At 43.7% G+C, this 18931-nt stretch overlaps 1 protein-coding gene across 2 annotated transcripts in view; it reads right to left on the bottom strand.

Annotated features, from left to right (window-relative positions):
- Nucleotides 1–18931, bottom strand: part of CDK16 (cyclin dependent kinase 16) — a 75386-nt gene that overhangs the window by 36379 nt on the left and 20076 nt on the right. The window contains exons 2-8 of one of the 2 annotated variants that reach the window (XM_068248690.1): nt 18503–18638; nt 13116–13274; nt 6272–6402; nt 6027–6152; nt 5868–5924; nt 4773–4887; nt 1086–1180 (exon numbers count right to left, since the gene is read on the bottom strand). In XM_068248690.1, coding sequence (XP_068104791.1) covers nt 1086–1180; nt 4773–4887; nt 5868–5924; nt 6027–6152; nt 6272–6402; nt 13116–13274; nt 18503–18629 — 810 coding nt within the window. In that variant the 5' untranslated portion in view covers nt 18630–18638. The remainder of the gene's footprint in view (nt 1–1085; nt 1181–4772; nt 4888–5867; nt 5925–6026; nt 6153–6271; nt 6403–13115; nt 13275–18502; nt 18639–18931) is intronic. The other variant, XM_068248691.1, reaches the window with a different exon arrangement.

The following is an 18931-nucleotide window of genomic DNA, read 5'->3' on the forward strand; positions in this document are numbered from 1 at the left end:
AGCACACAGTTCAACTGCTCATGGAAAAGAGGCCTTAAAGAGACTCTGTAACAAATTGTTTATCTTTATTTCTTCTATGCTATAAGTTCCTATGCCTTTTCTAATGTGGTCTGGCTTACTGCAGCTTTTCCTAATTGCACAGTAGCTGTGTTATCTCTGTTATATGATCTAATCTTCTCTCTATAGTCGGCACAGTCAGGCTGAGGCAGTCAGACTGGAATGTGCAGGGCTGCTTGTGATTAGCTAGAAGCTGTACACACCCCCTGCAGGCTCTGTGTGACTAACACACTCTGCTTAGCTGAGCCTATTAGAAGCTGGTTAGTTTGTTTGTAAACACTGCCTAAAACTGGCAATTACAAGCCAGGTTTGCAGCAGAGAATGGCAGAAACAGCACAGAGGGGACCAGGAGCACATAATGAATAGAATGGTATGCTTTTTATTGTAAGAATTTCAGAGTACAGATTCTCTTTAAGGTGGCCACACGATTTAATTTTTTTTTTTAATCTTTGAGAAACATGAATATTTTTTCCACTTGATCTTATAATTTGAAATATTAAGACAAGACAAATAACATTTATATCACACTTTTCTCCTGGCGGACTCAAAGCGCCAGAGCTGCAGCCACTAGGGCGCGCTCTATAGGCAGTAGCAGTATTAGAGAGACTTGCCCAAGGTCTCCTACTGAATAGGTGCTGGCTTACTGAACAGGCAGAGCCGAGATTCGAACCCAGGTCTCCTGTGTCAGAGGCAGAGCCCTTAACCATTACACTATCCAGCCACTATTAACCCAATATATCATACATAGGACCAATTTTTCAAAAAATAAAATACATTTTTTGTATTTTTCTATTTGATTTTTACAACAAATGCGATCCAACATTTATTAAAAAAAAATTAGGGGCAAAAAATTGTTTTTCCTCAATCAAAAAATAATAATTTTCAATTTTTCTATCCAATCGATACGATTGATTTTGCTTTGAATGGTGTATGGCCACCTTAGGATGTATTTCCCATTTATGCCATTGAATCTCCCCTACCCCATGATAATGGTAATTTATAGTGAACTGTTATTAAATTCCACTAACCAGGTACTCAAAGACGAGTGTTAACGTCCTCTCCGTGTGGATGATGTCATGAAGCGTCACAATATTTGCGTGTTTTAAGTCCTTCAATAGAGAAACTGCCAAGAAAAACAAACCAGATATGGTGTTATGCAAGTATGATCTTGGAGATAATGATCATAGAACGAGCCTGAGTTGATGCACATTTTAGACCTGGAACCCACTAGCAGCGCTTTTCTAAGTGCATGTGATTTGAAAAGCTCTTGATAATGTAATGCTATGGGTGTGATCCCACTGGAGCGATGTGGCTTTATAAAAATCCCCCATAGCATTGCATTAGCAAGGGCTTTACAAATCACAAGCGCTTAGAAAAAGGCCGCTAGTGGATCCCAGTCTTTATGCAGCATGGAAATAGGCCAACAAAATGTAGTTGCAACAACTTGTATTTATTCAAGTAACTTTTTTTTTTTTTTTAAAGGACCTCTGTCGCGAAAATTTTAACATTTAAAATATATGTAAACATACAATTAAAGTGCGTTTCTTCAAAAATTATCCATAGATTACTTTTCTCCTATGTTGCTGTCACTTACAGAAGGTAGTAGAAATCTGACAGAACTGACAGGTTTTGGACTATCCCATCTCCTCATTGGGGGGGGGGGGGGGGGGGGGTTCACAGGGATTTCTTTTATTTTCACAATGCACATAGTGAATGGCAGTTGCTCCATCCAACTGCCAAAAAAGTGGAAGGTATGCAGGGAGGCTGGACAGCATCTTTGTATAAATCTTTTTCAGGAAGTGTCTTTATAAAGAATAAAGGTCATGCTGAGAATCCCCCATGGAGAGATGGACTAGCCCAAAACCTGTCAGTAATGTCAGATTTCTACTACCTGCTGTAAGTGACAGCAACATAAGAGAGAAGGAATTCATGGCTCATTTTACTCGAGAAGAAACGTACTTTTTATTTGTGTGGGTTTTACATTTTAAGATTTTCGCGACAGTTCCTCTTTATGTGTAAAAAGAAAAAAAAAAGCAGATACTCAACATATGCATGGGGAAGCTCTAGATCCCATAGAGCAGACACCTCCAAAGTCTGGCCCGGGGATGGCCCTTCAAGCCATTTCTGGTGGCCCCAAAGCTCTCTACAGATAAGTCCATGCGGCCCGCAGACTGTAGCTGTAGTGCAGCATGCAGAGGCCAGCAGCAGTAACAACAACGGCTGATTAGCAGCTGCCACTGTGCTAACTGCGCACAGTATATGGGTTATTTCCAGTGGAAATTCTTTATTTGACAAAATGTCACAAGCATAGTGTACCTAACCGCAATCAGCAAAAATTGTATGTAATTTCGTTAGCTCAGCCCCCTAGCGCTCTCGGAACGGCTATATGGCCCATAAAGTTTGGACACTCCTGCCATAAAGTCTTCCCATTCCTCTCACTGCTGTCTTTGCAGGACCCCCCCCCCCCCCCCCTTCCACCTTGGGTGCCTCCATTGATCCAATTTGATCAACTAGTTGCATAAGCCTCTGAGGATCCTCGGAAGGTTTTGAAAGAACTCATATCTGAGCGCTTACGAAGACAGGTGGCTCCGTACTGCACATTCACGAGTGCGCACGTCTCCAGAGGCACTCAGAGACACAAATGTTTCTGAAGCCTTCTGAGGACTTCTGGAGGCGGACAGCGGAGGAACGAGGACATAAAGAGAGGAGCAAAAAGGCTCTATGAGGTGAGTATCTGATTTTATTTTATTTATATACTTTTTTTTTAGGACGCTTCAGATTTACTTTAACATCTCACTGACCATCCCTAATATCAACATATCTGCTTGTTCACTTAAAAAATCATCACACATATTTGGTGAATAATCCTGGTAAATCAATCATGCATTGTTATATTTGTAAAAACATTGCATTTTTTGCAGTGTAAGAAAGGAAAACATTCTCTTGCATTAACTCGTACAGTCTGAGCAACCTACTACTGCCTCCTCACCCCCAATCAGTCTGAAGCCACGCCTCCCTACTCAAGACTTACAGCCTTTAGACAGCAGGGAGGCGTGGTTTCAGTTGACATAAAAAGTCTTTCTCCCCTTGCATGACTGAGGGTGTAATGCCGGGCATACACGGCACGTTTTATGCACCGGATCGAGCCAGCGGCTCGATGCCGGCGCATGCCCGCTCGTCCACACGGATCGATTGCCGCTCGTCCCCGCCGGCGCTTCCTTATCACCGCTCGATTCCCTGCCATTGTCCACCGACGGGGATCGAGCGGCATGATTGGGCCAGCTGAATATTATCAGCTGGCCGGATCAGCTGGTCGATACACGGTACAGAAACGTACCGTGTATCCCCAGCATAACACTTGTCTTTGCAATCCAGTCAACAGTATAAATGATGTGCAAACCATCGCAGTCTGATTTTACTTACATTTCAAAGAGCGTCCCAAAATTTTTGAAAATGGAGAATTTGCAGGAGGTATTATTAGTACAGGAGAAGGTTGTGTTTTTTTAAGCAACCATGAAACTATATAAATTGTTATAATTGTAAAGGATACATAACCAACTACTATGAGAATATCTCCTACAAAAAAAAAAAATGAAAGTTCAGAGGCAGGATTTTTTTCCCCCGACTACTGCTCTCTATGGCAATATTCCTCAACCCTGTCCTCAGGGCCCACCAACAGTGCTTGTTTTCTGGAAATCCCCAGGGGTAGTTAATCAGCTCTGCTGCAACACTAATTACCTAACCTGTGCATGTTTGTGGTTTTCTGCAAAACGTGGGCCTTGAGGACAGGGTTGGGGTACTCTGCTCTAGGGTATCCCGCCCATATCCTACCCATACACATGAAATCAATGCTGAATATTTACCATATTTTTTTCAGCATATAAAAGACATTCCCAACTTCAAGACACACCTGGGTTTAGAGGGCAAAAAGCAGGGGAAAAAATATACTAAACCTGGTTTGTCCATGATCAAGGAGCATTTGAAGATATTCTCCTTAATTATTGTGTCTCATGTGTCCTACTGTGTCCCCTTCTGTCTCCCATGTGCCCCCTTCTGTCCCCCATGTCTTCTCCGCTCCCTCGGAATAAATGAAAACAGCAGAAGCACGGCTCACCTAATCCATCTGAGCCCCTATCGATTAGAGTAGTCTCCTATCTCTGATTGTTCCTCAAGTACCGGTTTCTGCTTATGGTGTCACCAGCAGAAGCCGGCACTAGGGGAGCAGTGAGGGAGAGGATTCTGATCGCCACGGACTCCGATGGATTAAATGAGCTATGCTGCCACTGCTTTTGTTTACTTAGGGGGAGTGATGCGGGACCCGGGAGTTGGGGGCGGGGCCAGTAGTGGAGGACATGGGGACACTACAGGAAGTCCCCAACATCGTGGCAAGTCAGCAGTATGTATAGGCGGGCGTTTCGTAAGTTGGGGACTCCCTGTATGCAGAATATACGACGCAGTGATTTTTTTCTCCCAATCTTTGGGGGGAGAAAAAGTATTACGAAAAACTCAGAATCTACAATGGGCTGCCGAATCACAGCAGCCTGGTCTCTCCTAGAGTCTGCTGAGAGGGTCTACATCTATCCAGCTTCTCTATCCACCTTCTCATTCAGTCCTATGGGATCAGGCCAGAGTTGTTCTTTTAATTTGACAGCATGCCTTGTCCACATGTGATTGTTTCACTACAAAAAAAGCATACATGAGAGTTTGTCACTCACCTTCCCGTATGGCTGTACAAGGCGCACCCTCTTCATGTTCTAGACGAATTTCTTTGAGGGCGACCAGGTTCTCGGTCAGTTTACTACGGCCCTTGTAAACAGTAGCGTAGGTTCCCTAACAGAAAGAGAGTCCACTAAATTACAGGCAAGATACCAGAAGGAAGGTCTTAGTAAGTTGGACCATCTGTTGTTAGTCATCATTATGCCAAGTCACACATTCTCAACACCAATGTCACACTCAGAACTTTACTTGATCCTTAACGAATGACACTGTCGCCCTCTAAATCGTAATCAGGAAATCTGGGCACCTGGGGCTAATGGAATGATTGGGTGCCCCTTAGGCGCTAATGCAAAATATCAACTATTGGGCGCCAAATGAAGAAATCTGGGCGCCCAATAAATATCAGTGGCCAGGCCCGTCCAACGGAAATTATTTCGTTTTAAGAATTTGTGGCTTGAAAACTATCGTTCTCACAATTATTTTGTAAATTATTGCTGTAGAGTTGTATTGCTTTTTTTATTTACGTTATTTTCAGCATAAAAAGGGAGTTTTAGGGTTAGTCCTTAGGAAGGGGGGTCTTCGGGTTAGGCACCACCGGCAGAGGGGGGGGGGGGCATCCTAGGATTAGGCACCACTGGGGTGGGAAGTCTTAGGGTTATGCACCACCAGGGAAGGTTCTTGGGTTGAGCAGCGGTAGAGGGAGGGTTCTGTGTGGGTTAGGTTTAGTTGTAGTAAAATATCGGTAATAATTTTTTATTATTCATTACAACTGTAAATAGTTTTTCATTTTCATTGTTAGACGATAGTTTTCAATTCCAGCTTTACACCACGCCCTTTTTAATACTTGTAACATATTTATTATTCTATATCAGATAAAGATGCGATTAAAAAAAAATTGTTAAAGACAATACTTTCAAATTTCAGCAATAACTCCGCCCTTATTTGATGTATGAATCTATATCACCCATATTTATCTTTTCAGGTACATCAATTACCGTTATGTCTGAACCTTGAGTTCCCCTGAAAGTTTTCTGACTCCTTATCTGGCTAAAGTTCACGTAGCCACCAAACCTTTACTAGTTTTGGTTTCTTACCTCTCCCAGTTTGTCCAACTTGACATAAGTCTCTAGCTTCCCAAAACCAATCTCCGACTGGAAAATAGAACAAAAGCAGCATGAGCACCAACTTGAAACATGAAGTTAAAACCAAGAACCTTATAGTAGACCAAGTCTTGGTTGACAAGCAGCACTCACCAAAGAGACCCTTCTTAATCGCCTACTGAGTGGCTTATCAAATGGAGGACTACTAAGAGCAAGCTTCTCCAGGTAACCCTCAGGAAGACGAATATCAGCTGGTAGGGACAGGCGTTTATTAATATCCTAATGAGGGGGGGGAAAAAAGGGAGAATTTTTTTTTTCACAAACATCAGAAGACTGCTTGGAGTAGAGTAAGAAAAACAAGATGACAGCAAGCAAAGAACAGTTAACATCTGCTTCACCTCCGAGGATATTTTGCGGGCTGCATTGTTCCTCATCCTCACTCGCACTGGTGACTGAACTTCATCCGAGGAGCCAGACGCTTGGTCGCTCTCTCCATCCGAGCCCATTTTTAGGTCTTCATGTACAATCTCTAGAGAGGTGTAAGAGATGGGTCATCACATGCCAGAGAGGTCAAGTCTGCATGAGGCAAAATATCTCTGAGATATGCAAACCAAACAGGTCAAGTCTGGAAGATATGAATCAACTCTAGACCTGATCCTGAACTCTTAGTAGAAATCTCCTCAGTGTGGTCAAGCAATGACTGACTAGAAGAGCAAAGTACAAAAACTAGCCATCAGGAATTAGCACATCATGGTGGAGAGAGAATTCCATAAAAAGGAGCACGATACCATGGAATGAATGGAAGAAGACAGATACAAAACACGTACTGTATGAAGGACAATTAATGTTGTGAAAAGAATGGAAGACCAGAAGAATGAAGGGGTCTGCTGGGCCAGCTCCGTTGAATTGCCAGGGGGTAATGCAATGTCAGTTACAGCCAAGTGGATAAAGTAAAGGGTTGGGCCAGGAACCAGGCAAACAATGAGCCTATAAATAAACTACAACTGGTTTTAAGTGTTTATCATCTTTCAAATCGCCATCAATGAAAGAACTTTATGAAATGGCCACCAATGAAAGATATTTATCGCCTTCTTTAAAGTGTCCAGTGACTCCTATATTACGCTTGGGTATGTCAAGTCATAATAGCAAAGAAATGTGCCAGAAGGATTGATGAGGGACAGGTAGTGTCAGGCAAGTGCAGTCTAAGAGCCAGCAGGGACTTTACCAGATTTTACCGGGGCTGTGGAGTTGGTACAAAAATCATCACTCCTCACTTTATGAGACCTCCGACTCCAGGTACCAAAATTAGCTCTGACTCCTCGACTCCAACTCTAAGGTCCTTGCAGGGCTATGGAGTGAGTACAAAAATCATCTGACTCCGACTCCAGGTACCCACCAACTCCGAATCCACAGCCCTGTATTTTAACCTGCCTGGGTTTATTTGAACATTTGCTGCAGTTCCTGAATAAAGTTGTCCATTACATTAGCAGGAGGAAGTTGGTTTGTACTTCTCTTAAAACAGAAACTCCTCCTTCACCTTCATTTATTTCCTTTTAAACAATACCAGTTGCCTGGCAGTCCTGCCAGACTACTGGCTGCAGTAGTGTCTGAATCACACCAGAAACAAGCATGCAGCTAATCCAGACAGACTTCAGTTAGAAAATTTTGATCTGCCTGCTTGTTCAGGGTCTATGACTAAAAAGTATAAGAGGCAAGAGGTCAGGACAGCCAGGCAATCTGTATTGTTTAAAAGGAAATAAATATGGCAGCCTCCATATCCCTGTCCGTTCAGGTGTGCTTTAAAGACACAACAGGCTTTATTTGAAATCTCACCCACTTTTTCAGGTCAAGCTCAGTGCCCGAGGCCAAAGTTTGGAAAACTTAAGCAAACAGCGGTTTAAGGCCTTATCTTTGACGAAGTTGGGCATATTTCCCACAAAATAGGTTTTCACTGTGTCTTTGATAAATTCAGTTACTCACTGTGGATTATTTTTTGAAACGAAAGTCCACCCTTTTCTCATTTAAAATGATTGTTAGATATTTTACATATTTTGTCCCCTCCTGTTGCTACATTTCATGACATGCCCCACCTACAGTGGGAGGCTGGGCCCAGTTTTAATCTAGATCTTTAATTTGACCCTCTGCTTATTTTGGAGTGTGATAATCCTGGGAAGAGTTATCATAGACCTGAGTGGGGATAGGCACACATTACCCACCTGCCTTTCAGGTCACTCTAGTTTATGATTCTCCTTATATTGCTAACAAACTTTTTTGGTTCATTTCTACATTTCATATTTTAAGTTTGGGTTAAAGGGACACTTAAGTCAAACAAAAAAAATGAGTTTTACTCACCTGGGGCTTCCAATAGCCCCCTGCAGCTGTCCGGTGCCCTCACCATCTCCCTCCGATCCTCCTGGCCCCACCGGCAGCCACTTCCTGTTTTCGGTGACAGGAGCTGACAGGCTGGGGACGCGAGTGATTCTTCGCGTTCCTGGCCACAATAGCGCCATCTATGCTGCTATAGCATATATCATATACCATATAGCAGCATAGAGGGTGCTAATGTGTCTGGGAACGCGAAGAATCACTCGCGTCCCCAGCCTGTCAGCTCCTGTCACCGAAACAGGAAGTGGCTGCTGGCGGGGCCAGGAGAATCGGAGGGAGATGGCGAAGGCACCGGACAGCTGCAGGGGGCTATTGGAAGCCCCAGGTGAGTAAAACTCATTTTTTTTTGTTTGACTTATGTGTCCCTTTAAGCCTGGACAAGGGCTTAAAAGGGAGTTTGTGGACCACTGATGGTTGTATAAAAAAAAAAAAAAAAAAAAAAAAAAGTTTCAAAATACCAGCTCTTGATTGGTGGCTTTGACCAACTTGGCTCCTGGATTACACCCAGCCCTGATGGGCAAGCAAAGCCAACAATATCATTATTCCAGAACGAGAGTGGCACCAGCATAAGAAGCCATGCAAAAAGCAGTATCCATGCCACAAAGGTGTCGGAGAGTCAGAGAGGATACCATGGTAGCACCATGATGGTGCCAAAGGGAAGCAGTGTCAGCAGCATATGGTACTGAAGCACGGCTAGGATAGGCACTGCCTGCACACATAACATGGCAAAAGTGATAAAATAGTGCCAATATTATAATGGGTTGGGAAGGGGGGGGCAAAGTTTGTGGTTTCAGTAAGGAAAGTGGTTGCATGGGACAAGAGATTCTGGGGAGCTGGCAGAGGGCGTCACATCCAACACTGCAGGAGACAAAGAGGGATATACCAAAAAGTACCACAAAAGGAGGAAATGATGATGAAGACCTATACACAGCTATACACCGAAATTAGGTTTCAACATGGGCCATACCGTTATGATATGGTGTTGGCCATCTTGTGGTTAAAACCAACTAACATCACACAAAAACAAATAGCAGTATTCTGAGTTATTGATTGAGATCCTTAGTTCCCAGGCAAAACTGGCTATATTCTCAATACTGAGGTAATAAAGACTCTCTGATAGTCATCTAAACAATTTTAACCCGTGAATAAAGGCGAAATACAATTTTGTCTTCTTCAATCAAAAAGTATTATTTTTTTAAGATGCCAAAACTACTTTTAACAAAGCCTTTTTGTGTGTGTTAATTAAAAGAAAACGGAGAAGTTTTTTCGGTGGTAGGCACATATCGATTTTTTTTCCGGCTGATTTGATTACTGTGATCAAATCTGCCAGACATATATCACCTTCAGATCAACTGACTTCTAAAGGATTTTGGTAAGCTTTGCGATTAAAAGTGTGATTGGACATGTTGGAAAATCTCTGCGTAACCAGGTGGGGGGAAACAGTGCAAAAATCGATGGCTGCACAGCCCTGAATTGCAAAGAGAGACAAAACACTTGGCATTCCCATCAATGCTCCATGGATCTCTGCTCAGATCTATCAAGACTGAGTTTGCAATGTAGTGTAGGAATCGCTCACCCTCCGATCTAATTATGAGTGGCGAGGGAGCGATTGACTTGGCACAATGAGCCACAATCAACTCATTTGTGCCTAGCTGAACTAGTATGTTCTCCCGGTGTCTGCGTGGGATTCATCCAGTCACTCAGGTTACCCCCAATCTATAAACTGCCGTGGAATATGCATGAGCACTTAAAAATTAGCAACAGTAATACAATAATAATCATAAACCTATAATAATCATTTTCTTCTACCCTCAGCATCATGAGATCATCTTAAAGCGGATCCGAGATGAAAAACTTATAACAAGTAACTTACTATAGATCTAATCTAAAGTTTAGATAGCTTACAAAGCAAATCTAGCTACAAACAGCTTCAACAGTAGATGATTATTTATTATTTCTTCCTGTGATACAATGACAGCAGCCATATTCTGCTTGTGATCATTACACACAGGCAAGCTGTTCTTCATCTCCACCTCTCAGCCTGTGAAAGCTTCACTCCCCTCTCTTCCTCGCTCCCTCTGAAATCTCTGGCTAGTAACCTCCTCCTCCTCCTCCTGCCCAGACTGAGCTCCCATAAGACCTTGCTACATAGGTCTCAGAGTGCCTAGGTGCTGGAGGAGCTGTGGGCGAGGCTTGTTTAGTTTATAGGTAATTAGGGTATTAAAACCATTTTTAAAAAAAGTATTTGGCTTGAGGAATGCAATATAAGCCATCTGTAAGGGGCACAATTATGCAATGAGTAAAAGTTTATCTCGGATCCACTTTAAGGTGCTGCAGATTGAGGCGTGGCAACAGAAGAGGAATTTCAATTATCATAATTTCCCACTGTCTCATCATCGAAGAAAATATGACCATGGCAAAGAACTGAACAGCTGAAAAAAGGAATTTCTGAAAAGGAAATACACTGAAGGCAAGAGGGGGAAAAAATCAGTAGGTCTAAAAGAACTATCGTATACGTTGGCTGAAGTTCCGATTCTAGCACAAGACAATTCTGTACTTAGTCATAGGCAACTAGGACGAAGGATCGGTATGGGTCCAAAACATGTCAGCTGGAAAACCCGATACCTCTATGATACACTAAGGCCTCATTCACACCTAAAAACAAAAACGCAAATGCAAGCGTTTCGCTTGCGGTTTCTTTTTCCCCTCCCGGCGCTCCACTGTCCGCTGGCTGCGTTTTTGGAAAAGACGCTTTTCTAAGCGCTTTGCCAGAGCGGTTTTGAGATTCACTCCCTGACACAAGCCAGGAAGTGAACACTTTGACCCGGAAAATAATAAATACAATGTATTTATTCTAAAAAAACATAAATCGCAGCATAAAGCAGTTTTGTGAGCGTTCCCATTATACGAAAAATTGCCCCAAAAATGGTCCAGGCACCGCTTTGCTGAACGCACAGCGCACGGACCGCGCTAATATGAACCTTCTCATAGAGATTCATTGCACAAGCGTTTTGCGGGCGATTTTGAAAATGGCCTGCTTTTGAAAAAAAGGCTAAAAATGCCCCCTAGTGTGAACAAGCCCTAAAGGTTTTAGGCAATCTTTTTTGGGGGGTCCTTTTGCTTCTTTTTTGGGGGGCCGTGTGAACCTGCATTGCCTTATTGCGCCCGGGCACGGTGAGATTTGAGTGAATTCAGTTTATTGCATTTGCCTCTGGACAAGCTCTAGAGTTTTGATGGGACTAGCACCAATATCAACGTGACCCTATTTAATGAATTATAGGGCTAATGAAATCCCCAAAAATTCAAAAACATCCAAGTAATGCAAAATGTAGCTTAAAACACTTCTCAATATAAATGAATCTTGGAAGACTTCCTAGCTGGTAGGGGGGCAACACATAGCGTTTTTTTCAGCTTTCTCAAGCCCCTCCAGCTAAGACCATAGAGCCATTTTTCATTACGATAAAATGGCGTCTGCCAAGATTAATGGAAGACAACAGTATGGATGTCAAATAAAAAAAACGAGAATTACCTCTCTTACAAAGCCTGATGACAAGAGTGGTGGGAGGAGTTAACAGAGGCGAAGTATAATTAGCTCTGAAAGTCAACAAATTCCTTTGAAAAAGTTAAAAAATTAACTCCATGCCTAAGATCTGGATTACACAAATATACACAGCAAAAATGGGAAACAAAAAGCCCCTTTAATGACAGGTGGGAGTGGTGTCAACATAAATTAAAACTGTAAATATTTACATACATCTATAATATAAGATCAAATCAAACTATCGCACAAAAACACACAAAGTGGTGTGTACACACAACACAACATGACCTAGTGATAGGCACGAGCTACGTGTGGTCTGGTGGTAAGACCACACGTAATGCTTGATGTGCACACTTGTGGGCTTACTCAGTAAGACAAGGACACTGTGCAAAATCTCCAGCAACCAATGAAATGCCATCTTTCACTGTTAAACCACCAATGTGGTGAGGTGTGGTTGGTTGCTATGGTTTAAAGTAGGCCTGGGCAATGGTTATGCGGCCCAGGCCACATTGTGCGGACCACGGGCACATTTTTTAAAATTCCACCCCTCCCTCCCTGTAAAATTGCGCGCAGGTAGCGGGGAATTTGAAACTCACCTCACGGAAGTCCCACGTCGCGTCTCCATGGCAACAGGACGTCACATCATGTGACGTCAGAACGTTCCAGTGTACAACACGCTGGTTGCCATCATGTGACGTCCTGTTGCCATGGAGACATGACATGGGACTTGTGAGGTGAATTTCAAATTCCCTGCTGCCCACGCGCAATTCTACGGGGGGGGGGGGGGTGCTGGTGTAACAGCACACTAGGGGCGAATACGCCCCGAGGGCCGTAGTTTGTCAAGCGCTGGTTTGAAGTGTACCCAAGGTGAAGCTTGAGTACAAAATCGCGCACTTACCTAAGAAGAGGGAAGCCTCTGGATCCTAATGAGGCTTCCCACAGCCTCCACCGGTACCACGTTGCCACTTATGGACCCTCCAAAAATGACTGACAAGGGCTTGTCGGTAGTCCAATCTTGGACACGCCCCTCTTCAAGCACGAGTGCTGCCGTACTGCGCCTGCACAAGTAAGGTCATCCCTGCGCAGTAAGCCAGAGCCAGATCAACTGGAGGGTCCCAAGAAGCGGAGTAGGACCAGAGGATGCCGTGGGAAGCCGAATTAGGAACCAGAGGCTTCCCTCTCCTTCGGTAAGTATGTGTGTCTGAACCCGAGTTTTGGCTTGGGTTCTCTTTAAGGGGCTTCACACCATTACAATTCTTCATAGCATCTTACTGAATAGGCCCAATTGGTCTTTAAAGGGGCGCACACACACGTACCTAGTCGGCTGCTCCGGTTCAGGTAAGAGCTGAGGCTCCGGCAGACGGCACTGTGGGGCCGGGGGATGGGCGGCTTTTGGAAGGAGCTGGCGGTGTAGTGGTGCAGGAAGGATTGCATGCTGTGGGACGAGAGGCTTCTCCCATTTCTGACGATGGGCTCTGAGGGGGCGGGACAAGAGCAAGGGTGGGAGGGGTGAGGAAGGAGCACAAAAAGGTGGAGGAGCACAGATCCAGTACAGGAAGAAGAAGAGGGGAGGAGGCAGAGGCATAGAAGACGAAGGAAGCAAAGACAATGGACCAAGGAAGCCATGGCATAGTTATAGAGAAACAAGGGAGAGGGGGTTGAATTAAATGGTCAGAAAAAGTGGGAATGACAAATTTAAAGGGAAATGAGGTACCAGAGAGGGGAAAAACAGTAAGGGAAGAATAAATTAACTTAAAAAGAAAAAATAATACAGATTCAACGAAAACAAAAATCCAAATTAAAAAGAAACAAACCAAAAAAAAAGAGAGCGGAAAAAAAATCCCCAGATTTTAACCAGAAACCAGCAGCATGCAAAGCGGGCACTCACCAGTGAAAATCCATTAAGAAGTGGTTTGTGGGTAAATTACTTTTCAAAATGCAGAAAAAAACATGGCGTTCAACAAGCAACAGTATCCATCACATGACTTACCATGAACTCCAAATAATGTTCCTTCTCCCTTTTATGACATGGCTAATTACTAAGATACTCCGCTTAAAACTATTATTCAGTTATGGTAGACCTGTAAAGGAAGGCTTTTGAAGATAACTGTAGACACTCTCCAAGACGGTTCTTTTGTTTTATCTAAGCTGCAAGGTTCAACTAATCTGTGATATTTACTACATTAATAGTATCACAAAAGGTACAATGTTTCAGGATTCTTACTTTTTCTCCTATAGAAGATACATGTCAAACTCTGGCTCGCAGAGCCATCAACTTTGGCCCACAAGTGGTCTCCTCACATTTGCATTATGTCTGGCCCACTCTAGACCACCAGGGAAGCTGTATTGGGAGGTAAAGCCCACATCAGGGATGCCATATGGGAGAGGGAGGTGAAAGCACTAGACACCATGGATTTGTATAGGGGAGGGGGTCAATAGGCACCAGGGAACTTAAAGGGGAAGGGAGGGGGTCCCTAGACACCAGGGAAATGAAAAGAGGAGGGAGGGGGAAACTAGACACCAGGGAATGGTAAAGGGGAAGGGAGTGAGGCCTACTAGACACCAAGGAACTTTAAATGGAAGGGAGGAATTTCATTAAACACCAGGGAACTGTATAGGGGAGGGAAGGGTGCCCACTAAACACCAGAGAACTTTATGAGCGATGGAGGGGGGCCATTGGACACCAGGAACTGTACAGGCGAGGGAGGTGGCCACTAGACACCAGGGGACTGTATAAAGGTGGCCACCAGACACCAGGGAACTGCATAGGGGAAGAAGGAGGCCACTAGACACCAGGGAACTGTATAGGGTAAAAACTGAGGAAAACTAAGCACCATAAAACTGTATAGGGGGAGGAGCATTAGAAACAAGTAAAGTTTATGAGGGAGAGAGTTGGCCACTAGACACTGAGGTCGGCCTGCTCTTTGGCCCCAGTGTTCAATTTCAGCCTACTTTGGGCTCTATTCATAAACTGTTTCCGCAAGTTTTCCGCTCAAAACAGTGGACTTTCCCAACCATTTAGCAAAGTGGGCATTCATGAAAGCTGTTCCCGCATGAAAATCTACAATCCCCCAGCAGAGCGAGAAATTTCCGCCTTCTGCAGTGTTTTTCTAGATTTATCTAGAAAAAAGTAACAAAATGGCCATTAACAAAGATTAGAGGAAGCGGTATGTGGACGGGAAATACCGCTTCTTCTGATTAGCGAGAAGCCTGCGGATTACATACAAGTGAATGGGACAGACCTCCCAGAGAGAGCAGTGTACGGAGGCACTCTGCCGGCGTAAGTGTTTCCGCATGCCTTCCGGCAGCTTACCGCCAGCCTTCAGCGGGAGATCTCCGCACTTGCATCGCAGCTGCCAACATTTTTATGAATGCCCACCCAGAAGTCTAAAATACCGCTGCGGTATTTTCTCTCCAGGAGTTTTTTCGCCACAAATTTTTCATGAATAGAGCCCTTTGTATTCAAGTTTGACACCCCTGCTATAGAAGAAGAGCTTGAATCAGGAAATGTTGTGGTCTTTGCTTCCTAAGATACTATTAATGTAGCAATGGTGAGCTAGATTAACGGATCCAAAAGACTACTCATGCTGCTTTTTTGTCTTCAGGGACCCCTCAAGCCATAGGTCCTCTATTCCCACAGCCTCCTGGATGTTCTCCCCAATGGTGAAGAGTGGTTCTAAACTTCGCTTCCTTTAGCTACGTATGCACAGTTTGGAAACGCTCAGGCACGGCCATTTACTCCAAGAGAACCAGGAATGGGAGGGACCCTAAAGACAACGAGCAGCATTCGATAATCAAGCCCACCATGGGCTTTTCGATTTTTTTTCCCCCACTTCCGAGGTACTTGATCTATCCTGCATGGCTTGACTGGTCTTGGAGGTTCACAGAATCTTCTTTTTTAGATCAAAGGCTCCCAATATATTATTATTATTATAATAATACACTACCTGTCCAAAACAAAGGTCACACGCTATTATTTCTTTGGACCACCTTTACCTTTGATTTTGTTGGACTACCTTTAACTTCTACAAGGTCACAACATTTATTTCTGTCAAGAGCTGCGTTAATTATTTGCCAAAATCTTGTAGAGATGATGGGAGAGTCGGACGGCTGTGCAAATTCTTCTCCAACAACTACCAAATATTCTTAATGGGGTTAAGGTCTGGACTCTGTGGTGGCCAATCCATGTGTGAAAATGAGGCCTCATGCTCCCTGAACCATTTTATCTCATTTTAGCCAATGCATCCTGGTATTGCCATCTTGAAATATCCCCTTACCATCAGGGAAGAAGATATTCACTGCTAGGATAACGTGGTCATTTAGTATATTCAGGTAGTCAGCTGACTGACCTCATTCTTTGAGCACATAACGTTACTGAACCTAGACCTGACCAACTGCAGCAGGCTCTTACCCATTTGCTTGTGACCCTTCTTTTGGACAGGCAATATAAGTGTGGTCTGAAGAGGTTATTGACTATATGCATTATCGAGGAGGCCATTTTATGACTGGTCATCAGTAGGGATTGATTATTTCTACCAGGGAAATGTCTCTTTAAAAATAACTCAGGAAGAAGAATATGATTGATTTATACATCTGTTTTCGCTTACACAAGAAGGCGAACCCAAGAGATGACCAAGACTAGCCACTCAGAAGAGTACAAACTGATCACCTTATTTTCTCCAAAAATTGTAATTCATCCTAGGAGAACTGATCACCTCTAGTCATCAGGTAGCAGGGACCCTTAAGACCAATTCAAGATGAAGAATCATAGTTGTAGTTCACAAGTGAGATGATCTACCACAAGGAGTAGAGAATACAGTGCTGACGCTTCCATAGGACTAAACTGGTCTATTGCTCAGGACTCCAAGCCCCTTATGGACCTCCAAGTTAGGGACTTTGAAAATCTCAGCAACTTTACTAACAGTCCAGTTCTACAAAAAGGGACCGTATTTATTTTTGCCCACTATTGGCGCTCCTGGTGCTCTTTTTGTCTCCTTTTCTTAGGGCTCGTTTCCACTATAGCGAATCCGCATGCGGGCACTGCACGCGGATTCGCATAGGCAATGTAAGTGGATGGGGCCGTTTCCACTTGTGCGGCTGCGGGAGCATTTTTTGGTGCGGCAGAAATCTGCACGGCAGAGCCGTCAGATTTCGTGTGCAGAAGGAATGTGCGCAAATCGCCGCTAATGTATCTAATAGGGAAATCGCATGCGGGGTGACCATGCGTTTTTTGCCGCGAAATCGCATGCGATTTCGCATAGGTATTAATGTTAATTTACACAGGCAGTGACATGGTTAAATTCGCATATACCTTACCTATGCGGAATCGCATGCGAAATCGCTGCAAAAACGCATGCAGAATCGCACCCGCATGCGATTTCGTCCGTGGTGGAATGCAGGCGATTCCGCACCGCACTAGTGGAAACGAGCCCTTACCCGTACCCGGGTTTCCAAACCTGAAATTCATCTACCGGACCTGACAGAATACTCTCCATTGCACATATCTCCAAGTCTTTCTGTTTATGTTCACATTATCATTCGTGAGAAAAGTTTCCAAAGGAAGGACAACTGAATTTCTGAGGAGTGATGGTAAAATTTCTTAGGGATGCAAATCGCTACCACTATTATTGCTTTTCAACAAAGGAGGTTCTCTATTTTTTGTTTTAGTTTTAGAAGTCCAGCTTTGTATCTTGCTGCTTTGTAACCCTATACTGTTGGCCATCATCCTCGGAAATTCATTATCCTTTTACCTTTGGTACCAACCATGCCAATCTTTGGGCATTATTCCTGATGTAGTCTAGTATTTATCGTCTATCATCATAGTCAAGGACTTTAATTCTTCACACTTTTATTTTAGCTTTTGAAAAGATTGTGGAACCGTCACGATAAGTCAAGATTTAATTTCTGCTTGTGTTTTTCTTGAGTCTTCTATAACTAGTTGCTGGATTTGTGCTTATCTAGGCCAGTAGTTTTCAGAAAAGTCCTCAAGCCTCGTCAATGGTGCATGTTTTGTAGTTCCCCATACAGGAGCACATATAAATCTAGCCAACTGAACATTATTTAACCCACCTGTGCTCTGGAGTAAAAATCCACAAAACACACCTTGTTTGAGAAATATGAGGACTAGTTTCGAGACTTTCTGCTGTGAATACAAACCTGACAAGAGTTTCTATAACTTCCCAATGCTATCTGAAACTAAAAAAAAAACAAAGCGTGAAAAAAAGCTTTTTTCACCACCAGTGTATGAAATGTATCTTACGTGCAACCCAAGTTGCCATAGTCCTCCAAGGTTTCTGGACAACTGTCCAACACAATTATGGTGGTCAACCTTGCCCAGACCACATTTTGTAAGCCTCCTTATTACAGACCTATTATAATTAGTCTTTCCTAAAACACCAAAGAGTTATCCATAAGATAAAAACAGATCCACTTTGTCCCCATTTGGCATTCTCCAAAAGATCTCTGCTAGACTACTTCATAGTCATTCACCAGTTCTGTATTTATTCTTATCCTTCTTAATATTTTTTTACTCTTGATATTTTTAAGATGTTCTCAGTTTTTTATTCTTCTATTCTAACCAGCCAACCACTCGCATTCTTTCAGTTGTTGTGGTTGTCCGTGACCTGTCTATACACTCACCTGAGCCCTCTCACCCAAAATGATCCATGCTTTCCTCGTATTTCTTGTGGGTGATGTCACTTACCATTATCACTGCTGCCATTCTCCTCCAGGGTGATGGGCTCCGAGTGGTCACCAGGGCTTTTTTCTGCCGTTCGCCCACCCCGAAGTGTCATGGAAAGTTGTCTTTTGATCTTCTTCATCCGGTCCATGACTGCCAGCTGGTAGATGTGAAAAAGAGATCGCCGTATGAAAATAGGAACGAGGGATAAAATGGCTGCAGTAGTTTACAGTGAAGGGACAGTCTAAGGTAAAGGAAACCTGAGACCAAAGATGTCTCAGGTTTTATACTTACCTGGGGCTTCCTCCAGCTCCCTTGAGGCCGCTCAGTCCCTCACCAGGTCCCTGGGCTGCTGTCTGCCGCTGGACGGCCTGGTATTCTGGGCGAGTGTCGCTTTGTCTCACATGTTCGGACTGGCCGAACGCACCCCCCGTCACACTCCCACGGCTGGGA

The sequence above is a fragment of the Hyperolius riggenbachi genome, chromosome 8 (assembly GCF_040937935.1).
Source record: "Hyperolius riggenbachi isolate aHypRig1 chromosome 8, aHypRig1.pri, whole genome shotgun sequence".
Classification (NCBI taxonomy): domain Eukaryota; kingdom Metazoa; phylum Chordata; class Amphibia; order Anura; family Hyperoliidae; genus Hyperolius; species Hyperolius riggenbachi.